The sequence below is a fragment of the Exophiala aquamarina genome (assembly GCF_000709125.1).
Source record: "Exophiala aquamarina CBS 119918 chromosome Unknown aczIA-supercont1.19, whole genome shotgun sequence".
Taxonomy (NCBI): domain Eukaryota; kingdom Fungi; phylum Ascomycota; class Eurotiomycetes; order Chaetothyriales; family Herpotrichiellaceae; genus Exophiala; species Exophiala aquamarina.
The window spans coordinates 142,534-165,809 of record NW_013550569.1 but is presented as its reverse complement, the minus strand read 5'-3'; the positions used below and the strand labels follow the sequence as shown (position 1 = coordinate 165,809).

Here is a 23,276-nt window from a genome sequence, read left to right as displayed (position 1 = left end):
GGGGACTGAAATTATTAACGACCGTTGCGATTCTATTGAAGATCCTCGACACGAATCAAGTCCCTCCTAGCAACATATCTACCGAAAGCAACTGAAAATTTGACTAAGTAGTGCATATGAAGGACTCAACGTTTGAAAATCGCCTTTTTATCAATGGGGAGTTCGTGCCGAGCCAGAAAGGCAAGACTTTCGAACTTATCAACCCTGCAACGACGAAGGTATTAGGCTCAGTCTACGAAGCAGACATCGAAGATGTGGACGTAGCGGTCGCAGCTGGAAAAGCGGCTTTTGGCTTCTGGTCGGAACTGCCAGCCTTCGAGCGCTCTCGGTGGCTCCATCGTCTCGTCGACAAAGTCGAGCAAAATATGCAAGAGATATCTCGTCTCGAAGCGCTTACGATGGGAAAACCCGTCCACAATGACATTGTAAGGGTCCTTCCCGTCAATTTTGCTCGAGTGGCGCGATGCTACTGTCTGTCCCTTCTCTTATATGAGAGAAATGTATTTAGCCATCAATTCTAATTTGTGCTAGTCTATACTTATAGGGATCCAAGTTCTACGATACTTTGCCAGTAGGCCAAGTGATATTCAAGGAGAAACATCCCTCAGTGACCCAGGGTTAGTGGGAATGACACTCAGACAGCCGTATGGAGTCGTAGGTGCAATTATCCCCTGGAATACCCCCTTTAGCATGCTCTGTCTAAAGGTTGGCCCGGCACTCGCTGCTGGTAATACGATGGTTCTAAAGACTTCGGAGAAGAGCCCTGTCTCGAGCTTAATTGTTGGCCAATGCATGAAAGAGATTGGCTTTCCTCCGGGCGTCCTTAACATCCTCAGCGGTTTTGGTAGGCCCTGCGGGGAGGCTATAGCGAAGCATATGGAGATACGTAAACTGGCATTTACTGGATCAACGGCAACCGGCAGGGCTATCAAAAAAGCAGCGGCAGAAAGTAACCTGAAGACAGTGACGCTCGAATTAGGCGGCAAGTCGCCTCTCATTGTGTTTGCTGATGCAGACATTCAAAAGGCCGCAGAGGCCGCGGCCGCTAGCATTCTCGTTGTCTCTGGCCAGACCTGCATGGCCAGTTCGCGGGTGTACGTGGAAGAGTCGATAGCAAACCAATTCGTGGAGCTGGTAAGCCCCTGACTTTTATTTTTATTACCTCTCTTAAGCTCGAGCCCTCACCACTACTAACCATGATGTAGATGAAGCTAGAAATGTCCAGAATAGGCGCCAGCGCTAACCCGTTAACATCGGGAACTCTCCGAGGCCCACAGGCCGACCGCGCACAGTATGATCGTGTCATGAGCTTTCTTGATTTGGCGCGAGCACAAGACGTAAAGACCTTACTAGGCGGAGATCGAGAGAACAAGGACGGCTACTATATCCAACCCACTATGCTTTTCCAGGTACCAGAGGATAGTAAACTAGTCAAGGAGGAGATCTTCGGCCCTGTCGTATGTGTCAATACCTTCACCAATGAAGCAGATGCCATTGGAAGAGCGAACGACACCGAATATGGCCTTTATGGCAGTTTTTTCACCAAAGATATGTCTCGAGCGCTCAGACTAAGTAAGAAAATTGAAGCTGGAACTGTGGGCGTCAACATTGCAAGCCCGAATGTTATGCTCGACATGCCATTCGGGGGATGGAAACAGAGTGGCGAAGGCAGAGAACTCGGCAAACACTCCCTCGACAGCTGGACAGAATTGAAGACCGTGCTGATGAAGTTGTAGTTCACTGGCTATCTGAAATTACTACAAGGTGCTATCTGGGGACCAGTAACCGATTGACAAAGCGTACATGTTGAGGGAAACGCAATGATAGAAGCGTGTTGCAACTTACATGTTAACATATATTATGATTCAATTCGATCAGGCGGGAGTTGCCCTTGCTCATGCCCTTTGGCACATCACTAATGGAGGTGACTGGTTGCGGTTCAGTTACTTTCCTCGCAAAGTGAGTGGTATCAAGCTGTCGTGAACTTCTCTTCAACTGGCGCGCTAAATGTATTATCGGAAATCAGGCTGAATTTATACAAATAGAGGCAGTTAAAGCTGAGGCGTCAAAGAAGCTGTTTCGAAACATTTCTACCACCGGACAGGTTTAGATCATTCGTCACCTACATCAATCTTTGGCATAGATCAATCCCACATTAGCGAGACAATCGCAGCCAGATCCTTCCTTGCAAGTGTCGCAATATGCCAGGTGAAGGCGAGTGCGTCATTTTATATACACAATGCATACATCTCCGTAGATCGTAAGTATGTGCATGCCGAAAAGTGATTGACATCGACTAAGCTCAGGACCGATACCTGTGTGGTACTTCATTTGTTATCAATGGCTATCTGTTATGGATTTTAGGGTCCAGCTTTATGCTGCCTGTCCTTCTGATCTCCCCCGATCCCTACTTGAGACTTTCTTGGACTGACTGCTAAAATCTCACGGCTATTCAGTATGTGGTTGCATGTGGTGCAATGGTACAAGCTCGTACTTCCTAATTGACCACGATCGCTGTTTTTATGTCGCTACTGGTTGCGAGCACTCCTTCGTTTTTTCGAAAGTAAGAAAGAAAGAAAGAAAGAGGGATGAGCGGCAATCAGCATATTAAAAATGTGATAAGATATTATCAGATAATATTTTCATCGTAATGACATTTGTCTATAAAAGACTGCCAAAATCCCTACCATAGCTCATCTCGTTGAATGACTCGAAATACCTCTCGAGGCCCAATTGCATGTTTGGAAAACTAGGGAAACTTGGATCCCCGTCTTGCAGGAGCATAAGAGTGTTATCGGCAGAGCTGTCGGTTTCCAAGGCATTAATGTCGGTGGGTTGCCAAGGCTCCAGCTCCGTCATGCTGATTGTTGTCATTTCGGCATTGGGCGCCACACTATCGACACCGAAACTCGGATCGGGTGGAAAAGAGTTCCCTAAAAGTGGCTGGATCTGCTTCAAGGGACCCCCCTGCGCTTCCAAACCGATCATTGTTCGATGGGATGTTCTGGTGAAGTGAGATGCTGCAAAGGTCAAGAAATTGGCGGCCCATTTGGCAGACAAATGAGAGTCTGCAAGCTCTAAAAGCGCCTGTTTACATTCCTCGATCCTCCGAACTCCATATTGGCGAATATCTTCTTCAACAGACTTTATATCAGCGATATGGCACATGCTGCTTGCAACTATGCAACAAATTGCAGTGGAAGGCAAAGACCGCATGAGGTCGACTTTGCAAAGGTCAATCATGATTTTATTGATACTTCCTGCCGCAGATCGCATCCGTCTTTGCGATGGCTGTGGCTGACCTGATTTTGGTGTCAGCGCTGTTTTGTCGAAGAACACAGAGGGACGATTTAAACTAAACTTCGCCATGAAATAGAGGCACGATACTATTGCTCTATGCAGGAACGGCGCCTGTTCATGAGGCAATGCGACGATGGGAGACGGACTGCAGTGTAATGCCTCTTCTGGTACTTCGTCACGCCAACAACGAAGCTCTTCCTCGCAAGCGTGGAGTTTGAAATCTTTTCTTGGCGCCTGAGGATCTAGATCGTTCGCAGAAGTATCGAATTCCTCTTTCGGGTACAAAATGCCAGTTTGACCGAGTGAGTTCTCGCGAAAAGCTAATTCGAGGATGTGACTTATAATTCGGCAGATCTTTGACATTGCAATACAGATGATTGCAAGCTGTGTTTGTGAGTTGGCATCTCGGGAGACGTCCCAAGGTGTGGTAACGGAGTTAGGTTCATGGATGTGGAAGTCTCCGAGCGTCAACTCAGGAACATTGAAATCAGAATCTTTGACTCTCGGTGCGCGATTACCTGCGAGCGTCGTAAGGGTATCCCTAGTCAAGCAGGTCCACCACACTTTCCTCCGCAGTTTTCGAACAGAAGGCGGGACATTTTGGCGGTGAACGTCACGATTGAGGCCAATAGACCTAGCTGTCGAGATAGCCAGACCGCACCAGTAGTAGCCGTCCTTATATCCATTTGGGCCATCCCACCAGCTCGATAACAGGAGAAGTGCTTGTACATTCACGAAATTATCTCTTTCGTAGTTCAAATTGTAGAGCAACTGTAAGCATGAAGGTTAGTCTTCACGATGCGGCCAGTCGAAAGAAGGGAAGCCTTACAATGGTCTTTAAATAAAAGGCGCTTCGCATAGCCTTCCTGGTCCAAAATCCCAACTTTCGAACCAATTTGATATCTGCCCAGGGGGAGCTCGCGAACATGATGGCTTGAAAAAGAAGAAGGCTTATTGATTCATGTCGTGAAGGGTCTTGGAGGCTAGCCTGAAAGGCTTCCAAGTCAATTAGTGGAAAGCATGGATGAATGTAGAGAATATAGCACTGCACGAGATTATCCCGAAGTTCGGGTTCTGGAACTTGTAAAGCACCTTTGCACCATAGGTATTCTATGTCCTCAGTCGTAAGCCATGAAGGCATTGGTCTGACGAACGGCGGGAGGTTCTGACCGTGGGCAGATCGGTCGGCCTCGGCCCAGCTTAAGCCGTTATTATACAGCCCGATCGAAACGTCCAGAGGTTGTGGTGACGGTAAACTCTGAGCAGCTGCGGCCTGCCAGTTAAATTCTTGCTCATCTTGCGCATTCGTATATTCCTCGGCTGAGCTAGTCGAACCATTGTTCATTTCAAGTTGAGAGCCAGAAGTGTTGTTGAACTGTTGAGTTGATGGAGAGGATGTCTCCCTCTCCAGCTGGATTTTAGTGACTGAGGGGCCCACAGGCCGCTTTCCGCGCTCTGTAGGTTTTAGAAATGGAGTTTGCATGGCATCGATGGGAATGGGAGGGCGCAAACCGGGTCTACGCGCCAGCCTTTTTCGGCGAGGCTGTCGCTGTGGTATAACACACTCGACCTTTTCAAAGCTGCAATTGGAACACGGTCGACCATTTTCGCGATCACACCGCACCTTCCTCCAGCGGCACAGGACGCACGCTGCCCCCGTTCTTCTTGAGCCTAAGTAGGCAATATCACTCTTAGCATTTCTAAGTATCTGTGATTGACTTATGCGTCGCTGCACCGCTGGTGGACATAGGGGCGTTTGTTGCTCTTCTTCGGTCAAGTTGATCGACTGCATGGATGGAGAGCGGATTGAGGAATAACCCAATAACTTTCACTTCGGTCGTGGCAACTTATGTCAGGTTCAGATTTGTCAGACGCCCAAGTTCGGCCGAATTTGAGCGAGGGGTTAGCTTCCTTGGTGAGACCAGTTACGCTGTTTAGCCCACAATATATCATTAATTAAAGGATGATCCAAAGTCTAACGTCACCAATAATGAAAGCAGGTTTCACTTTTTTACCAGATTTACGTTCTCAAACATGTTGAAATGTACGCAAATGTTCACAAACTTCTAGGAGCGACTGTACTACTGTAGAATACAGTTGCATTGTTGTCTTTCTTCCGCACCTCAAGCCGAATATGCTGTCGTTTTTAATAGCTTTGGCAAGCTCCCCATCGATGCGTCGACTTCGCGTATCTTCGTCACCAACAACGACTATTGCTCGGTCGGCTTGTGCGAAAATGTCCAGACCCAGAACGCTGACTCCAACAGTAATGGTGTGGAGATCGTTGGAGATGAGCTACTAGCCTTGCCATAATTTGGAGAGGAATATGAGCACCAGTCAGTGGACCTGATCTAATAACTTTGACAGTATCAAGAAGGCCGCAACATTCTAGGACCTTTTGCCACACAAGATGTGGATCGCAGGTGACGACAAGTGTCACGGTCTCTTTCTCGTTACGTACATTCAGCAGTAACGCAGCAAGATCTAGATGCAACGATATTTGTCCGGCAATGGTAGTGCAGACTTCGTCGAATATGTTCTCGACTACCGAATCTTCACATAATGGCGCCGCTTGGAGGAATGCAGCACTCATGTACCCTAGCGGCCCATCAAAGACGTGACTCAGATAGGCGCGACACATTTGATTGGGTTTCTGGCAAATATGTCTGGAATCAGCAACGGACAAAGCCATGTCTGCGTCCAACACCAACGCCTAAGCCAGATTCTTTGTTGGTAAACCCATAGAATTGTCGAATCGAGTCTCTAATTCACGGCCTGTGGGTTTCCTGATCTCTATGGAAGAAGCAAACCATCAGTTGTGCCACTTTCTGTTGCGGCTGTGTTGTTCTAAATCACAATAGATAATACCACTTCGATAACAGACAGATCTCAACTGCATTTTCCCCCCGCATTGCCACTGTCGCAAGTTGGTCAGCTGAGAAAGCTGGTCGACGCTTGGCAGTATTTTGAAAATAGCGCAGATGAATGGTCTCTGAGAGAGTGTGCAGGTAGATGATGTGAGTGTAGGTTGCGTGATCTTGTTCACATGGCCAGCATATCGAATTTCGGTGAGTACTGCAGTCCTGCCATCATTGAGGCAGTCTACCACAATCATTTGCAGTCCGAGCTCTCGCATCTGCTTCTTTTGGGCTTCTTCAAGGCCTTGGAACAGTTACAACCCGCCCGGGACCAGCCTTGATAGTACATCACAGCCCTCCAGCAAGATATGATTAGCCCCGTAGTCATGTTTCAAAGCGTTCAGTACAAACTTTTCCCCCGGATCTGGGACACCGTAAATTCCAGTGGCTGCAGGACGCCGGGCATGGCAGTTGTTGAAGTCCATGTTCTTGACAGCTGACATTCAAACGGCTTTCGATTGGGAAGCCGGCAATGCAAACCAACTTGTAACTTTAGCAGATATATTTGCGCTGGCGCATGGCTGGTATCAACAGATATCATGATGAAATACGTTGAGAGGGCCATAATACGTCGACTGGCTGCTTTACTTTCCCTGATATAAAATCATACAGAGGTAAGGGTTCCTATTTGTGAGGATTCAATCGCATCCACTTACTTGCTCCACACAAGTAGCCGGGTACCGGGCGTCGTGACGCTGAATTACAGATTCTACTACCTAGATATATGTGTCCGCGTCCGGGGTCTGCAGCGTTGACAGCATGACACTTACTCTAGTGTGGCGGATCCATGCAACCCAAAAAATTGGAACTTCAGCGCGGACTTGATTCTGGGAAGGACGTCATTTGCAATCTGTCATCTAGCCAAAAGGCTCTGGTCTATCACATCAAACACAAAACCTTCGACAGCTCACCGTGCAATGACACTTGCCCCTTACGCAGAGTAGAGAAACATGCTACGTTCAAGAACGAAGCTGTAGTCCATACTTGCATTTTCCGAGAGAGCTACACAGGAGGACAAAATAAGCAGTAAAATGTAGGTAGATTCATGTATTGCCTGATACAGCTGTTGACCTTTCATCTCTATATGTCAAAACTATATTGGGAGGATCTTGCACTGTCTTCGCGGACAGAACCTGCATCATTTCCCGTTTTAGGAGCTCAAGGAAGCGACTAGCTCAAGCTTTCTTGAGGTACAAAGTCTGTGAGTTGCAGTACGACTTGAGTCCACCAATACCGAACTCGACCCCGATGCCACTCTCCTTGTGTCCGCCAAAGGGAACACGAGCGTCTAGTTCGAAGTGGGTATTCACCCAGACGCTGCCGGCGTGCAACTTTCGGGCGATTTCATTGGCCCGTTCTATGTTTGAAGACCATACCGAAGCTCCGAGTCCGTACTGAGTGTTGTTAGCCTTTTGTATGGCCTCTTCATCGTTGCTGAAAGTTAGGAGAGGGACGATAGGTCCTGTTGGAGCGAGGTGTTAGTGGCTGAAGGGGCTGCAAAGAGGACAGGATAACAGTACCGAAAGGTTCCTCCACGACAATCCTTGAGCCTTCCTTCGGTCGGTCGATGATGGTGGGAGTGATGAAGTAGCCTTTTCCTTCAGGATTTTTACCCCCAACCGCGACATTCCATTTCTCTTTCTCGATGTCGTTAAAGAACCCCTTGACACGCTCATATTGCATGGCGTTCTGAACGGGACCGAGGAAAACACCTTCATCTGTGCCTGGACCGAGCTGGAAGAGAGATTGTTAGCTCTTCGAACGAGAGCATGCTAAGTGGGGTACTTAACCTTACCTTCAACTCTTTGGTGGCTTTGACGAGTGCATCACGGAACTCGTCAAAAATGCTCTCGTGGACGAATATGCGTTTCAGGGCCAAGCAGATCTAATAGGTGAATTAGTCTGAATGATGCTATGGTGAAGGTGCGTTCGTACCTGGCCAGAGTTCAAGAAGGCTAGTTGAGCAATCTGGACAGTGTTAGCTTAGAGTTAATAATGTTTCAAGTTCGAAAACATACTTTTGGGGCAACGGCGTTGATATTAATGTCATCAAGAACAACTGCCGGGTCATTACCGCCACTATAAAAACAGGTCGTTGACCAATCGAACCAGGACACGGTAAAGGTTAAAGGGGGATGCACTTACAGCTCAAGAGTCACTCTCTTTAGGGTTTTGCTCGCCGACTCCATGACCTTCTTACCGGTGAATGTGGAACCAGTAAAGCTGATCTTCGCGGGTACCGGATGAGAGGTCAATAATGGCCCTAGACTATCATCGCCAGAGAGACTTTGCACCACTCCGGCTGGGAAATAGCGCTGGGCAAGCTCGATCAGCTTAAGACCACCGGCGGGGGTAAAAGGTGAAGGTTTGATGATGATGGAGTTGCCTGTAAGCAAAGCTGGTGCCAATTTTCCGCAAGCAAGCAGAATGGGAAAGTTCCACGGCACAATTCCTACACAGACCCCGAGAGGGGTGTAGCGTACCACGGTGTCAGCGTCCCCAGCTTGATAACGCTCCTCGGACAGAACGAGATTGGCCACGGTTTCGGTGAAACTCGCAGCCGTGTCGAGCTCCATTCTGGCGAAGGTCAGAGGCTTGCCTTGTTCGCGGGTGAGCATCTTGACGAAACCGTCCATTTCTTCCCTAATTCCGTTTGCAAATGCGAGCACAGCCTTTTTGCGCTCCTCCCAAGGAACAATTGACCAGATAGCGAACCCCTTTTGTGCCGCAATCATGGCATTTTGGACGTCTTCTGGCGTTGACAATGGCACGTCTGGACCAACTTCACCATTGGCAGGGTTGATGCTGTGTCTGGTCTTGGCCGTTTGTACCTGCTTGCCATCGATAGTGTTGGAAAAGATCGTCCAGTCTAGTGGCGTGAAGGTGCCATTGGGGTGCTTGATGCCACTTTGTCCTGCCATAGTCAATTCTATGCTATTGAGATGGCGGAGCAAAAAGAGTGTGTTCTGACGATCGATTGATGTCTAAGAGCGATCGATTGCTGAGACCAAGTGAGCGCCAGAGCAACACATACCTCATCGACCACACGTCTCCTTTTAACTCTCCGCTTACATCTGTCATGGCCCTGGCCTTGACATTTTGGAGAAGCAAACTACCTTCGCAATTACCATGAAACGGCAAGGAGTGCGCCGACGTCCAAATCTGGATTAATCAGACGATGTCACGAGCTAAGACAACAGTGGCGTAGCAACTGCAGTTGTTCGAATGAAATCGCTCTTTGTGAAATCCAAACCTAAGGGGGTTTGCCACATTGTGATCTACCAGTGGAATCATGGTTTCGGCATACACGTTATCTGCTCCAATGCTCTGCGCCGGCCGTGGTTTGCACAGTGGGTGGAATAGAGGCCCATCCGCCGGTCCGTGGCAGTAAAATATAAATATGCACATACCAACACCCGCGGACCGGAAAACCGGTGGATACAATTTAGGTTGGACAAGTGACTATCCCATTCTTGGCGAATCTGTCTGACTGGGCGACATCGACTCAAAGGTCGCACATTCGAATAAAGCTGGTGCGAGCTTTTCCGCTACGTAGTAGAGATCCAGGCAGGTCAAACAGCTGTTTCAATCTTTAGAAAAGTCAATATGGGAGAGGAACGAGTGGCCAGAGCCTCAGATTTGCCTGCAAAAAGAAAGGTGATTCGGCTCCGCGCTTGCCCCCGTGTATGCCCTTGATCATTTGGGACAGTTTCTAAGAGGGGGAATGAGCTTGTGAACCAAGCCTTGGTCTCAACCGCTGTTGAGTCGACGCTATAGTGTACGCCCGTGGGAAGTGCGAGTACACCTATCGAGATCCCGCCAGGGCCACTCGGAGTAGTATCTTGGAAGGATGCATGTTGCTCCATGCCACCAAAGAGTCGTCCGAGTCGTCCAAAAGGCTCTCTGGGCCAACAGCATCGGTCGACAACGAGGTTCCTGCGCCCACTGCGCCGCCGGCACCCGTCGATGAGTACAAGAGCTACGTTCGTTGCGCTTCACAATAGGTCGTTATCGGTCGCCTGTGCCTGCCTAGATCTTCATGTAGTTGAAAAGACACGCGCATCGCCTGAGAGGAAACAGGTAAAATCAGTGACAGTTGAGTGGTCTACGACCATGACAGCGGCATGAGTAGATGGGCCACAAGCTCTCGTCCAAATTTAGTAACGCCAAGGCAGCTTGGGCTTCCGGGGTGTGGGCTTGGCGCCAAGACTGCTAGTTAGTAGATGGACGGGCTCTGCAGCCGCTACCTCACGTACTCAGCGCTTTCGTAAGGCCATACCACAACACTCGGCCACACTAATCTCTGATCTACACAACCTCTCTAATCCTTCGTACGGAGTCAACACCAGCTGTGGCAGACAATGCTAGACATAAAAGCACCACAGGTTTTCATTGACGCCATTGGCTCCATTGCCTCCTGCAAGCTAGGGTCTTCTCATGCGGGTTTTGTTGCTGAGCTCCAGATCCAGATCGACGGTGATGTGGGGCATGACTACCCGGCCTTGGCGCCAAGGCCGCTAGCCACTTAGACAGACAAGAAACAAAGTCCTATTGCTCGCTCTCGACTGCTCAACACACACGTAAGACAAATGCCATACCACTCAGCTGCATACACCCGTCTCCCCTGCTATACCTACACAACCTCTCTATTTCTTTGCGCCGAGCCAACAGCGGGGACGACCCCAGTACCCCTCAATACCTAAGCTCGTTATTCCCCCATCCTCTCCCTCTGCGCTAACTACCTTGATCGCGCTCGTCCTCCTGGCAGTACTAATCACAACAACCTTCCCCTCACTTCCGACATAGAAATGCCGCCTCGACAATGTCCGGCGCCGACAATCAGATAGAAACTCATTTCGCACCAGATCAGCAGCGGTTTGTTGCACAGGTTGCTCGGCGGGCCCGGGCAGCATGCACTAGCTGTCGCGCCCGCAAGATCAGATGCATGGCTCCTAACGGCCAGCCCTGTGCGAACTGTGTCTACGAGAACATTCAGTGTCTGCTGCTGCCTAAAAAACACCGAGCAAAAAAAGTCAAGTCCACCGCTTCTGCAAGCGAATCATCTCAATCCATTCCAGACAGAGCATATATGGATCCCAACCAGCCTCGACAACAACCAGCGGATACCCAGTCAATTACTCCCACAAATCTGGAGCAAGCGCGTCAAGAGTCGCCTCCTTCTCATACTGATGATGATATCAATTGGGAGGAGGCAGCCCTCAAAACCCTCCCCCCGCCGCTGCTGCCAGACGCTTCCCACTTTCCGGCCGCATCAGTCGAGATTACACAGCCCACAGGGTCGTTCTCAATACCAGATTTTCTCTCGCCACCTCCTGCACAGTTGGCAAAAGAAGATCTGACCTATCTTTACCAAAAGCGGGCGCTTTCCATCCCTGAGCCTGAATTTCGAAGTGCCCTGATCAAAAGCTACATACTTTACGTCCATCCGTTTTACCCGATCATCGATCTGGAAGCCCTGCACGATCTCTTGCATGGCGGTTCGCACCAAAATCCGTTTAGTCTCCTGGTCTTCCAGACTATAATGTTCACAGGATCGTCCTTTGTGGAGATCAAAATGTTGAGGAGGATGGGATTCTTGACTAGAAAGGCTGCTCGGAATGCCTTTTTCCTAAAAGCAAGGGTGAGACTAGGAAATTTTTGACTTTCCTCATCAACGTCGCTAACAACGCTGAAGCTATTGTACGACATGGATTATGAGCAGGACTGCCATTCCCAAATTCAGGCACTCATTCTGATGTCTACCTGGTGGAAAACACCGAAGGAACAAAAGGATGGCTGGCATTGGTTCGGTATCGCACTATTACTTGCGCGAACTATTGGTCTACATCGCGATATCAATGCTCAGAACTTAAGCGCTAAGATTCGAGCATTGCGCCGGCGCTTATGGTGGAGCTTCATCATCAGGGATACACTCACATCGATTGCCACGAACCACATTCCACTTATACGAGATTCGGATTTCAGCGTAGCTTCTTTGACCTTGGATGACTTTGCCCACGACTCATCTCCAAGGCCCATCCCCATGCCCTATGGTAATCCAAGCTTTGAGGCTCGGAAATTTGCAGAAATCGCCATTCAAACTGTCCACATCTGCCGACTCATCAAGCAGGTATTGCTCACCGCTTACCATGAGACCACAACAGGCAATATTGATATTCTGTACTTGAATAAATCTTCAAAGTACGAATCCTTGCGATCTGAATCGCAGGGTCTGCGCGATGTTGAGAGATCCTTCGAAAAATCACTGGAAGATGTCCATTCTCCTATTGAAATACAGACAATTGGCTCCGAGGATGAGCAGGCTCTACAACTCCATAAAGCATTATTGTCTATCCTCTGCCACTATGGAATACTCTTGATACATCGTCCAAAGCATGTCAATGAGCGGAACAACAATCTGCGAGATCAAGTAGCATCTCGTAGCAGGGTGCGTAGTGCGGCCATTCATGTGAACCAGATTCTCATGGAGATATACACCGCAGACCTTGCGAAGCGTATGTCTCCAACAATAGTAAGCTGCCTTATCCCGGTCGGCATCAGCCATATTCAGGACATGAAAAGCAAAAACCCAGCCGTTCATCGCGAGGGTCGTCGACATTTGGAAGAGTGCAAGCAGATCTTGATGGAGCTCTTAGACGGCCATACAGCTGCGGAGTGGGCAGTGAGCTTTCTGACCTATGTGGAGGGTAAGGTGAATGATCCTCCACGAGCTTCGAATGGACCAGCAGGTGCGACGGGCGAGCTCAACTCAAACCTTTCTCCGAGAACGGAAGAATTCGAAGGTGGAGTGCATCAGGAGTTCAATCGGCAATCCTCTGAGGTAGGGCGAGAGAGCTTTGGGATCAACAACTCGGCATTTGTTCCCGTTGCGGACTTTGGGTCCCTGAGGCCTTTGGATTCGATGTTTCCAAACACTGACGAGATCCACCACCCGCTGGACCTCATGTTACTCGAACCAAACTTCTTGATAGATTTTCAGAATGACCTACATTCAGGAGAATACCTTGCGCCTAGTTTGTCGGTATTTGACAACGCAGTATATCAAACGAGTATTTAGCTGGCTTACTGATGTACTGCTAGTCCTGGGAATCTGTAAGACGGAAAAAGAAGATCAATGAGGACAAGGAATTGTATATAACTGACATGTATTTGTTGCTTTCACGAGTTGAGTTTGACCATGTCCTCTGATTGGAGAGATAGCCTAGTGACTTGTATGGAGATATCCTCCATCCACCCTGAGTACCACCCCATTTACCCAACCGCCTTCTTCGCTCAAAAGAAAGGCTACGGCTTTGGCAATGTCTTCAGGTTCTCCCACTCGACCTAGAGGTGTGGCTTGCTCAATTGGTGTAAAAAAGGAACTGGGGAGCGACTTCAAGGTGGTAGTCCTTACCACACCTGGGGCAATGGCGTTGACTCGAATTCCCTTTTCACCCCATTCAACCGCTCCCGCGCTCGTTAGAGTCTGCACACCTCCCTTAGCAGCTGAATATAGCCCCAGGCCGGGCTCGGCTCTAAGACCCGAGCCCGACGTGAAGTTGACGATACTAGATCCCCGCCCAAGATGCTTCACTTGAGCCTTCATACAGTTCCAAGTTCCTCTAAAATTAACATTAACCACAAAGTCAAAGTCTTCCTTGGTTGAATCTGTCAATGGCTTGATTGGATGTGTTGCTCCACAGATATTTGCCGCATGATCGAGTCGACCGAATTTGGAGACAACCTCTTCTATCCACTGCGATACTGTGTCTTCCTGGGAGACGTCCACGATCGTCGCCCAGAACTGCTGACCTGGTTCCGCCGGTATTTCCTTCAGCAGACCTTCTGTCTCAGCCAAGCCTGTGGGGTTGATATCAGAAATAGCCAACGTCGCTCCACGAGCATATAATATCTGTGCTGTGCTTTGCGAAATTCCGCTACCGGCGCCAGTGATACTAATGACCCTTCCCAAGAAGGGTTTGGATGTCAGTGCTCCGGCCATTTTTAATTTGATATCTCACTTTTCCTCAGTATTATCAATAAAACTTCTTTCTACCATGTGCTGTTGATGAATATAGATGCGCAGCAGATGGTGTGCCTGTATATATGCGAAATCATGATTTACAAGAGGCCAGTCCAATCATTATCCGCGGGTTAGAGTCGCTTACCGCGGACCGGTATAAATCTATTTCAAAGCACAGCTTTTTCTAATTCACCTGCCAGTCTCAACATTGCTGAAGAATCCTCGCAGACAGTCTAGCTCAAACGGCTGATGACGACAATTCCTGGGCCGTGGGAAGATAATGGGGATGAGAATAATTGTGTTCTTCACGACTGCTCCGGTGGATTAACATCATATCCTGCATAAGATGCTTCCACCCTGAAGATGTACCCCACATTCCCGGCCCGGCGGGCTGGGGAGGATGGTTCTGGACCACAGGCCCAATTCCCGGGGTAAAGTCGTAAGCTGGCGCAACAGGAAGACAAGCAAAACAGCCCTATGAGCTCACCGATTAACCACTCGGTAGTTTCAGTAGTAGTACATGTGGTCTTGGCTGCTTGTACACTTTTACTGCCGTTAAGGATGTTAGAATAGAAGTCGTCCCGCAACGCTCGAAGACAATACCTTGACCGGATTCAGTCTCATCTGTGACTAAGTAGAGACCACAGAATCAAAATCTTCTAAATAATTGACAACATGCCATACCAACTTAGATTTCTTGGAAATACATCTGAATCTACTCTTGGTTGGATGACCACGATCTATACATGTACCCCATTCACACCGTTCGTTTGATGGCCATCCTTTGGAGTTACATGAAAGCCTTTCCAACCTTGCAAGGCGTCCTTGATTTGATCTCCGTACATCTTAATCCCCCCCAGATGTGTCACATTTTGAATCTTCTTGCCCGGAACATTTGAAGTGTTCCACCAGGAATTGGTCAAAGGGAAGAGAGTTGGAGCATTCATGGCCTCGATCATCTGATCCCATGCATCAGCGGCTTCAACAGTTGCTTCGATCTGCCTGGCCCCCTCTGCCTCGAGCTTCTCAATAGCTGATGCAACGAAATCACTCTGCGTCTCTATGAGTGTTGGCCCGTTGGTGAGAGCCGCGGGAGCTATGAAAAGGTAAGTCTTAAATACGTAGGAATGATTAGTTGTGCGCAATACGTACCTTGTGGCGTATAAATAGCGAACGTGTTAGGAAAACCCGGCATTGACACCCCAAGGTAGGTTTTGATACCAGCTTGCCATACTTGTGCGAGGTCGATACCTTCGCGGTTTTTAAGACCGATGCTGGTTAAGCTGGGTTATGTTAGCTTTTGTTATGATAGCGGGGAAAAGCTAAACTTACGATCCAGTAAATGAGTCAAATCCTGTGGCCATAATAATAATATCATAATCTTGCTGTTCGTTGTTGTCGAGCAATACACCTTTCTCGTTAAAGGTCTTGATTGGCGTATCCTTTAAGTCTACAATGTTAACGTTGTTCCGATCCATAGATTCATAGTAATCTTGCTCTAGTGGACATCGTTTGGTCCCAAACCAGAACGGCGGTTCGACAGGGACTAAGATGTCTCGTTTCCTCGCATTATTAATCCTCAGTCGGGTCTTTTTTGCCCAAAATTCGTAGAGAGATCTATTGGCCGTCTTGTCAAATACCCAGTTATTAAAGTTGCTGACGATAAAGGCAAAGCCACCCTTTTCCCAGAGTTCTTCGTATAGCTTTTCGCGTTCTTCTTCAGAGACATCAAAAACGCCTTTGCTTTGTGTACTGCCAGGAAATCCTGCATAAGAATTGCGACTGGCCTGGAAGAGAGTCTCGAATCGCGCCTTAGTCTGTTGTTGCTCCTCGGGACTGAGCTTGCGTTGACCCATCGGCAAACAGTAGCTAGGCCGACGCATGAAGACTGTTAACGTTTGAACCTGCTTCGAGAGGGCTTGTGCGACCTGGATCCCAGTAGCACCCACACCAATGAGCGCTACTCGTTTGCCTGTGACATCGACATTGTCTGGCCAAAATGAAGTATGGTGAAGGGCGCCCTTGTATGCTTCCAAGCCTGGAAACGATGGCATATATCGTCGATGCAATGGTCCTGTACATAGGACGATGTACTTAGATCGAGCAGTGATGCCTTGCTTGGTGGTGGTAAACCATTCATTTTCAGTCTGGTTCCATCGCAGGTCGATCACTTCTTGATTAAAAACAATGTCTTTTTTAAGGTCAAGCGCTTTGTCGATGTGCTGCATGTACGCGCGCAATTCTTCCGCACTGGGGAACCGCTCCGTAAAGTCGAAATTCCTATAGACTTCGGGAATACTAAGTTGATAATATGGCCATTCCGAATCAACTCTGGCACCCGGGTATCTGTTCCAATGCCAAACACCACCAAGGTTGGCACCAGCTTCCAGGACTTTGGCCTTCAGTCCTAACTTGCGAAGCCTGTATAAAATAGACATGCCACTGAGGCCGGCTCCGACCACTAAAACGTCGACGCGGATGGTTGTATCCATTTCCGATACTTTGCTCAATAACCTAGAGACACAAAGATCTGTGCTCGCGCAAGATTTTGGAGATATCCTCTTGAAAGAATAATCTTTGTTTGTGGATAGCAGAGAGTTGGCGTCAACCTTTGATTGTTGGCTGGATTCGAGAGAACATGTAGCTTGACTTTGATAAACGTTATACTCCTGGGGCGCTCGGGTTATTTGCTTTTGAGTACATGTGAGACATCGGCATATCATGGCCTTGGGTCACATTGCCAAAATCAAGGATCGCCGTGGCCCGATATTGGCGTGAGCTAACACGAAGGACTTGGAAGTGCTTTGTCAAGCAAAGGATTTGGCAGATATCGTTCTGGATCGCACGAGGCGGTTCGGGCCAAAAGCAAGCGTTTGATCCCGTGGGCCGAGCAGGTTGTCAACTTCGTGAGTTTGACTGGTGGAAATATTGTGGAGTCGCACCCAGTGGATCTCTGACAATGCAGATATCCGTGGCTGGTAAGACTTTACACCTGTTCCTGATGTCATAAATTCTGTCTAACCCGGGGACATACTGAATCTGGACGGAGGACCGCATTGGACATACGTAGAAGGCTTGTGCTCAGTCTCTATCACATGAGTATTATCCCACTGGGATATCCTCGTAATGACATACACGATCGAACTATTTCAATATCTCGTACTTGCATACTTTGAATTTGTTGTTGCACAACATAATCACAATGACTTCGACGGCCTATGCGGATGTAGATTACGGATTTATTGGTGTGTCATACCTTACTAATGCTTCGACGTCAAAAGGGGCTGACCTTTTCAGGTTTGGGCAACATGGGCTTCCATATGGCAGCAAATATGCGGAAGAAGATGGACAAGAGTGCGACACTTCATGTTTTTGATGTGAATGAAGATATCTGCAAAAAATTTCAGGACAAGTTCAGCAGTCGAGGTCCCATTAGGATTGCTACATCCTCGAAGGATGTAGCACAACATTCGGTGACCTTGATAGCAATGGTACCGATGGATGAGCATGCTCGCGCAGTCTGTTTGCACCCTGAAACGGGCGTCGTTGCTGCAGGCTTATCGAAAGACCGGCTTATTCTTGATAGTAGCACTCTCAGTGTCTCTACGGCAAAATATGTTGGACAGCAACTGATGGATGCCGGTGCTGGGACTTATATTGATACGCCGGTCTCTGGAGGAGTGGCTGGTGCAGAGGCAGGCACCCTGTCTTTCTTCTGCGGATCACCGAGCAGTCCTCAAAGCGGCCTTATAGTCAGACGCCTCATGGTAACACTTTCTTGGATGGGTGACTCTGAGCACATCACTCTTTGTGGACGACTTGGAGCAGGTCTAACAACTAAGCTTGTGAACAATTACATTGCGTTGGGAAACCTTGCCGTGGCGGCCCAAGGCGTGGCCTTCGGCATCCGCCAGGGACTGGACCCCAAAACTCTCTACAAGTGTGTAAAAGGTTCAACCGGTGACTCTTTGGTATGGAACGCTATGCATCCAGTGCCAGGCGTCAATCCAAAATCTGCATCGAGCAACTCTTTCAAAGCTGGGTTTTCGTCACGTCTAGGTCTCAAAGATCTAAGTTTAGCGATCAAGGCTGGGGAAGATGCTGGCATTGATGTGTCCATGGGCAGGATCGCGTCAGAACTATACAGACAAGCAGACCAGGATCCACGAACAACTGTAAGTCTTCCCCCTTAGGCCCTGCCATGCTCAATGCCAAGTTTGCTAATCCCTTGCGTCACCTGGTGAGGGTCTTGACTGCGCCGCGATCTGGCTGTACATCAACGATGAGATCTCATCGTTTGCCCCGTAAGCTGCCAGATGATAATCACCACACTCCTCGCAGAAGACAAGATGCAATGGCATAGGACTACGATCTAATCAGTACTAAGTCTCTTCTACTGGAGAGTCGAATTTAGATATGGTAGACTTTCGCATTCATGATAATGACTAGATCACCCAGCCTTTGCACACTTTTGGGTCTAAGGTTATTTGAGGATTTGGAAACGCCAAAGGGTTCTACGCAATGCAAATGAGCGCATCGACATAAATTCGTATGTGAAGGGTCAACAATCTGCTCATCACAATCTCAAATCCATTAGAAAAGCTACTAGAAGTGATGAATAGTACCCTCAACAACTATCTCGCTCTCGTAAGATGAGGTTACTGATGCTAGACTTGCCAAGGTGATCTGCGCACTCAGACCCATCGATTGACAAGAAGTCCACCCCTAACTGAATAGCTGACTTTGCGTGGCGGATCGTGGTATATTTATAAAGAATGATTATTCCCGCGTCCTTAGGCTTTATAATCACCTAGCCCTGGGAGTTTCCTGCCGTTTCCACAACGTTTATACCCTCTTCAATGCTAAATTGTCCACATTCCTCGTATGTGGAGCACTCATGAGTTGGATAGAGAGTGGTGTCAACCCCGAATGGTTTCTTGGTCATGTTTTCGCGCCGTCAGATCTCTTTCCTTAGATGCGCTGGAGTGGCTTGCATGAGAGATATGAGCTGGACTGAAGCTAGTTCGATGGGCAGGGAGGGCAAATTTCTTTCAGAATGGTAATACCCAGGCCCTCGCATTTGAAATAACAGATGCCAATTCGGCGTATCCAACCATTGTAATGCGCCTGGGCAATGGGGACTGTTTAAGACTAGCATATCAACGCATGTATGGCACAATGGATTTGAATCCTTGATACTTAATTCTCAGGTCAAATACCTGTTCAAGACCACATTGCCAAGGTCAACCGAATCAAAGAACGTCAATGGCTGAGAAAGACTCTGCGAAGATTGCAAAATGCCCAAGTTCTGAAGAGACATTGAGATGAGATAGGAAGGGCGTGATGCGTGTGGTATGTTAATGCCAAGCTATGTAGAGTCACGCTCACACGAAAACTTAAGGCCCGAGTAGTCGACTACCACATAAGTCCACCAATATCAGTGTCATACACTAGGGCATTTGCTGCCCACTTTACTCAGACTTCTCTTTCCCTCTCTTTTAGGGAGATACAACAACACAAGTATGATGACAATGTAATAAGATCGCTCATTGAGAGTAAGCATTCCCTCCCACGCGGTACTTCGCCCACCTACTACGATCAGGTATCCTGTCAGGGCATACCTTTCTTATACTGACTCTTCTGACACACCTTTCACTATGGCCGGGCTTAGCCGCCTTAACCTTGCATTCGCTATCACCTATCACCTACGGGCGAAGGCTCGGACAATCTCGAAATTGATTTGGATCCTCAGGAATTAAGGGCCGAGGCTAATGCACCAGAGTCGAATCATGATTTAAGCCATCGTACGCTACATAGTCTTGAGGTTCTATTGCTCGACTGCCTGGACAAGATCCTGCAAGAAAGCCCAATGCAGTCGATTCGCGTAGCCTTTCGCCTTCCAATCTCTCATTGTTCCATTCGGAAAGTATTCGATACCGATACTCGGATCCAAAAGTGTAGCATCGTGGGCGACAATTACCAACACGTCCTCATGTGCGTCGAACTCTCCCATGTATGCAACCGATTGGGCAGCATCCTTGGTGTCATGGTGAAAAGCTCCTTCCACATGATAGAATGGCTCATTTCCTTTCCCGCCAGGATGAATTGCCTCAAAAATGAGACCCGGGCAAGGTGTAGAGGATTTGTATTTATAAGGTGATGGGCGAATCTCTTTTGGAAGTGGAAGGTATTGAGAAGGTCTAAATTCTCCGCCGTGGTGGGCAGTGTCCCCTCCCATGAAGACAAATGTATCTTCAGCGTCGCCTTCTTGAGCTGAAGTGACCCTTGCCAGCCCACATATGTGTCCAATTGCGTGGCCGGGGGCATTTAACAGATAAAAGGAGCCGTCTTGAAAATAGTCTACCGCAGTGAAGTGGCCAAGCTGGATCTCGGATCCATCACTAAAGTCAATTTCCCTATGTTCACGTCCGGAGAAGTCACTTTCGAGGAGGAATGATTTCGGATTAGTCGGAAATGCAGGAAGAAGAGCTTCAGCCACCCCCTTCCCCGATATTAAAGCCGTGCTCTCAGGGAAACAGCTAATATCGCCGATGTGGTCGAAATGCCAGTGACTCCAGATTGCTGCCTCGATAGCTCCACCTGCCACATCGACACCGTTCTCTTGTAGGATCTCGGCAACGTTCTTCTCACTCTGCAAACCCCAGCCTGGCGCACTGACAAGGCCAAGAACAGCTGGAGGAAGGTTGTGCCAATCTTTCCTCAACCCTAGATCGAACACCACTTTACGTCCAGATGAGACTTGTTCGACAAGAAAGCTGAAAGCAGGCGTTCCTCTGACAGTATCAAAGTCTCCTATCACAGGTTGCATGAAAAGGTTTAGTGGTGCATCGATCCTCGAAGTAGTATCGATGATTTGAACTTTCGCAGAAGCCCCTTGCGGGATGCTTAGCTTTGGCAGCGGTTTGGGGGGATAAAGGGAATCTCCTTTCTTCATCGCTATCAAAAGATTGTTGCGCTTGACATACTCCTACAAGGTTTTCTGCTGCACTTGTAGTACTTATGGCTTTCTGGGGCTCTCAGACATTGGGATGTGGTATCGCCCCTGTTTGGCTGTTAGGTCCAGGGTCTGAAGTTGATTGATAGGTCACTGAGTGGTTCGGTCGGCTTAAGCGATTAGACTATGATTGGTCTAGCGGGACAACCCAAAACCAATGGAAAGGTTTGATCGACTTCGACTCAAGCTCCGCGGTTCCACGATGCACTTATGACCCGCAAAACCCACCAATGCGTTGCCCGGCTTTCTTGCTATTCAGCCGCGGGCCACGGATCAAATATCTTATGATATCTTCACGAAAGTGGATCCATAAACTTTCCATATGAGAGTCAATGATATTTCTTTTGTAGATGAGCACGTAACATCCATCGCTGTTCCCAGAGCTCCACCGGAATGCCAAGCTGCCTGTTACATGGTGTGACAGCAATGCATACTCTGCTTCTAGCTGTCTTCCTGCCCAGATAAGTGTACCTCGACTACAATATTGTGCCTATCTATATCTATCAGTCGAAAGTAAGAATCAATCTGCATGCGACTAAATAGTCAAGTATGTATTTTCGTGCTCAGTGCCAAATTATCTTTCAGATTGGTCAGGCTATATGTTGCGGTCAAGAAAGAGGCACGAAGTGCCACCTCTATAGCTATATTTTCAGGGGGTGCCAAGCCACCTTAAAACAGGGTTAATTTCGCCAACACTATAACATGTCTATTATCTTCTTCCGCGTTCTCTAGCCTTATGCTTTTTTCGGATATTCTCCAGACGCTTTCAGTTGCTCAATGACCTCACCCGCCGCCATCATAGCATCTCTTCCAGCCGGAACTCCACAGTAAATCATTGCATGATGGATAGCCTCGCATATTTCTTCTTCCGTTACTCCATTCTGGACCGCGCCTCGAACATGAATGCGCAGCTCATTAGTTCGGTTCAACGCAACCATCATCACAATATTCATCAAAGCCCGCTCCCTCCACTTTAAAGAAGGGCGTGCATATGAAGAGAAGCAAGTTTCCCAAACAAATTGCATGCTAGTGCGTGTAAACAGGTCATCTTTCTAGAACGGAGATTTCATCAGTTGTATGTAAAACACACTCGTGTAAGGCTGACCATATTCTCAAGAGCAGTGGCGAAGAATTTCTCTCCCAAAAACTGCGCGCTGAGCTGTTTGCCCAGTGCCGCCTTATCGGACAGCTCGCCAAAGGTTGGTGCCATGCTAATGGTGGAAATCGCAGTGCGTTCGAATTCGATAGCGCAAAAGACTGGCCGGGACCTTCAAACCTGATATTCAAGGCTTTGACGAAAATGACCCTATTATATACTTATGCAGCTGGAGGCTGGTGGATTACTTGATGAGAGCGGGTGAAATCTCTTGTCTTCTGGTCCGAGGGCTGATCATGAACATAGTATGATACATCCGCGGGCCGGGGATTATTATGCCATTATAGTCTCAACAGTCATGCTACTCCATCCACTCATGCAGTCAGATTCCGCCCGCCCCTGTGCAGCGCTTTCAAGCCGTGTGCACGGCTTCTTGGGAACGCAAAATTTGATGTAATGCTCAGCACAGCCAACCCTGTCTTAATTGCACACCCAAACATACTGAACCCTGACGACAAAGAATGTAAGGCTCAATACTTAGAAAATTAAGGGTGTGGTGGAGTTCCGGACGAAAACATGGGACACCAATCACATCAGTCCAAAACCTCAACACGCTATAGTCGCCATCCCCACAGCGGCCCTGTTCTCTACCTTGATCCATGAGGCGCATAAGTCAAAGTCTGAGTCTTCCTTCATGGTGAATGACCTTGACCCAACCAATTCTGAATATGAAATGTAAAGTCGCAATGAAGCGAGCGTCTCGGGGGAGGCAATGTTTAGAGCAGCCCCTCAGCCGGCCTCCCCAGATTGCTCAGCATTTACGGCACCAAGTTATGGCTCGGCGATGCCAAACAGCTTTGCTTTTGAAATCATGGAGTTTTTGAAGCCTATTCCACCAACTCTAACATCAAAGGACATAGACTA

General features: G+C 48.3%; 9 protein-coding genes across 9 annotated transcripts; 3 read left to right on the top strand and 6 right to left on the bottom strand.

Moving 5' to 3' along the window:
• Nucleotides 1-116: 116 nt before the first annotated feature.
• A1O9_11740 (uncharacterized protein) lies at nt 117-1,736 on the top strand (the record flags this gene model as incomplete). The annotated part of the gene is made up of 3 exons (XM_013399250.1): nt 117-425; nt 532-1,134; nt 1,206-1,736. 3 exons carry the CDS (start codon nt 117-119, stop codon nt 1,734-1,736), a joined length of 1,443 nt encoding a protein of 480 aa, XP_013254704.1.
• Nucleotides 1,737-2,661: 925 nt separating this feature from the next.
• On the bottom strand, nt 2,662-4,783 carry A1O9_11739 (uncharacterized protein; the record flags this gene model as incomplete). Its single annotated transcript, XM_013399249.1, has 2 exons — nt 2,662-4,071; nt 4,130-4,783. 2 exons carry the CDS (start codon nt 4,781-4,783, stop codon nt 2,662-2,664), a joined length of 2,064 nt encoding a protein of 687 aa, XP_013254703.1.
• Nucleotides 4,784-7,393: 2,610 nt separating this feature from the next.
• On the bottom strand, nt 7,394-9,139 carry A1O9_11738 (aldehyde dehydrogenase (NAD+); the record flags this gene model as incomplete). Its single annotated transcript, XM_013399248.1, has 6 exons — nt 7,394-7,680; nt 7,739-7,952; nt 8,014-8,103; nt 8,154-8,186; nt 8,237-8,297; nt 8,364-9,139. 6 exons carry the CDS (start codon nt 9,137-9,139, stop codon nt 7,394-7,396), a joined length of 1,461 nt encoding a protein of 486 aa, XP_013254702.1.
• Nucleotides 9,140-11,040: 1,901 nt separating this feature from the next.
• On the top strand, nt 11,041-13,296 carry A1O9_11737 (uncharacterized protein; the record flags this gene model as incomplete). Its single annotated transcript, XM_013399247.1, has 2 exons — nt 11,041-11,859; nt 11,914-13,296. The coding sequence occupies 2 exons, from the start codon at nt 11,041-11,043 to the stop codon at nt 13,294-13,296; spliced, it is 2,202 nt and encodes a 733-aa protein (XP_013254701.1).
• Nucleotides 13,297-13,440: 144 nt separating this feature from the next.
• On the bottom strand, nt 13,441-14,220 carry A1O9_11736 (uncharacterized protein; the record flags this gene model as incomplete). The annotated part of the gene is made up of 1 exon (XM_013399246.1): nt 13,441-14,220. One exon carries the CDS (start codon nt 14,218-14,220, stop codon nt 13,441-13,443), a length of 780 nt encoding a protein of 259 aa, XP_013254700.1.
• A 761-nt stretch (nt 14,221-14,981) lies between these two features.
• A1O9_11735 (uncharacterized protein) lies at nt 14,982-16,733 on the bottom strand (the record flags this gene model as incomplete). Its single annotated transcript, XM_013399245.1, has 3 exons — nt 14,982-15,337; nt 15,394-15,524; nt 15,574-16,733. 3 exons carry the CDS (start codon nt 16,731-16,733, stop codon nt 14,982-14,984), a joined length of 1,647 nt encoding a protein of 548 aa, XP_013254699.1.
• A 710-nt stretch (nt 16,734-17,443) lies between these two features.
• A1O9_11734 (uncharacterized protein) lies at nt 17,444-18,434 on the top strand (the record flags this gene model as incomplete). Its single annotated transcript, XM_013399244.1, has 2 exons — nt 17,444-17,486; nt 17,539-18,434. The coding sequence occupies 2 exons, from the start codon at nt 17,444-17,446 to the stop codon at nt 18,432-18,434; spliced, it is 939 nt and encodes a 312-aa protein (XP_013254698.1).
• A 1,634-nt stretch (nt 18,435-20,068) lies between these two features.
• Nucleotides 20,069-21,196, bottom strand: A1O9_11733 (uncharacterized protein; the record flags this gene model as incomplete). Its single annotated transcript, XM_013399243.1, has 1 exon — nt 20,069-21,196. One exon carries the CDS (start codon nt 21,194-21,196, stop codon nt 20,069-20,071), a length of 1,128 nt encoding a protein of 375 aa, XP_013254697.1.
• A 794-nt stretch (nt 21,197-21,990) lies between these two features.
• On the bottom strand, nt 21,991-22,466 carry A1O9_11732 (uncharacterized protein; the record flags this gene model as incomplete). The annotated part of the gene is made up of 2 exons (XM_013399242.1): nt 21,991-22,308; nt 22,362-22,466. The coding sequence occupies 2 exons, from the start codon at nt 22,464-22,466 to the stop codon at nt 21,991-21,993; spliced, it is 423 nt and encodes a 140-aa protein (XP_013254696.1).
• Nucleotides 22,467-23,276: the final 810 nt, after the last annotated feature.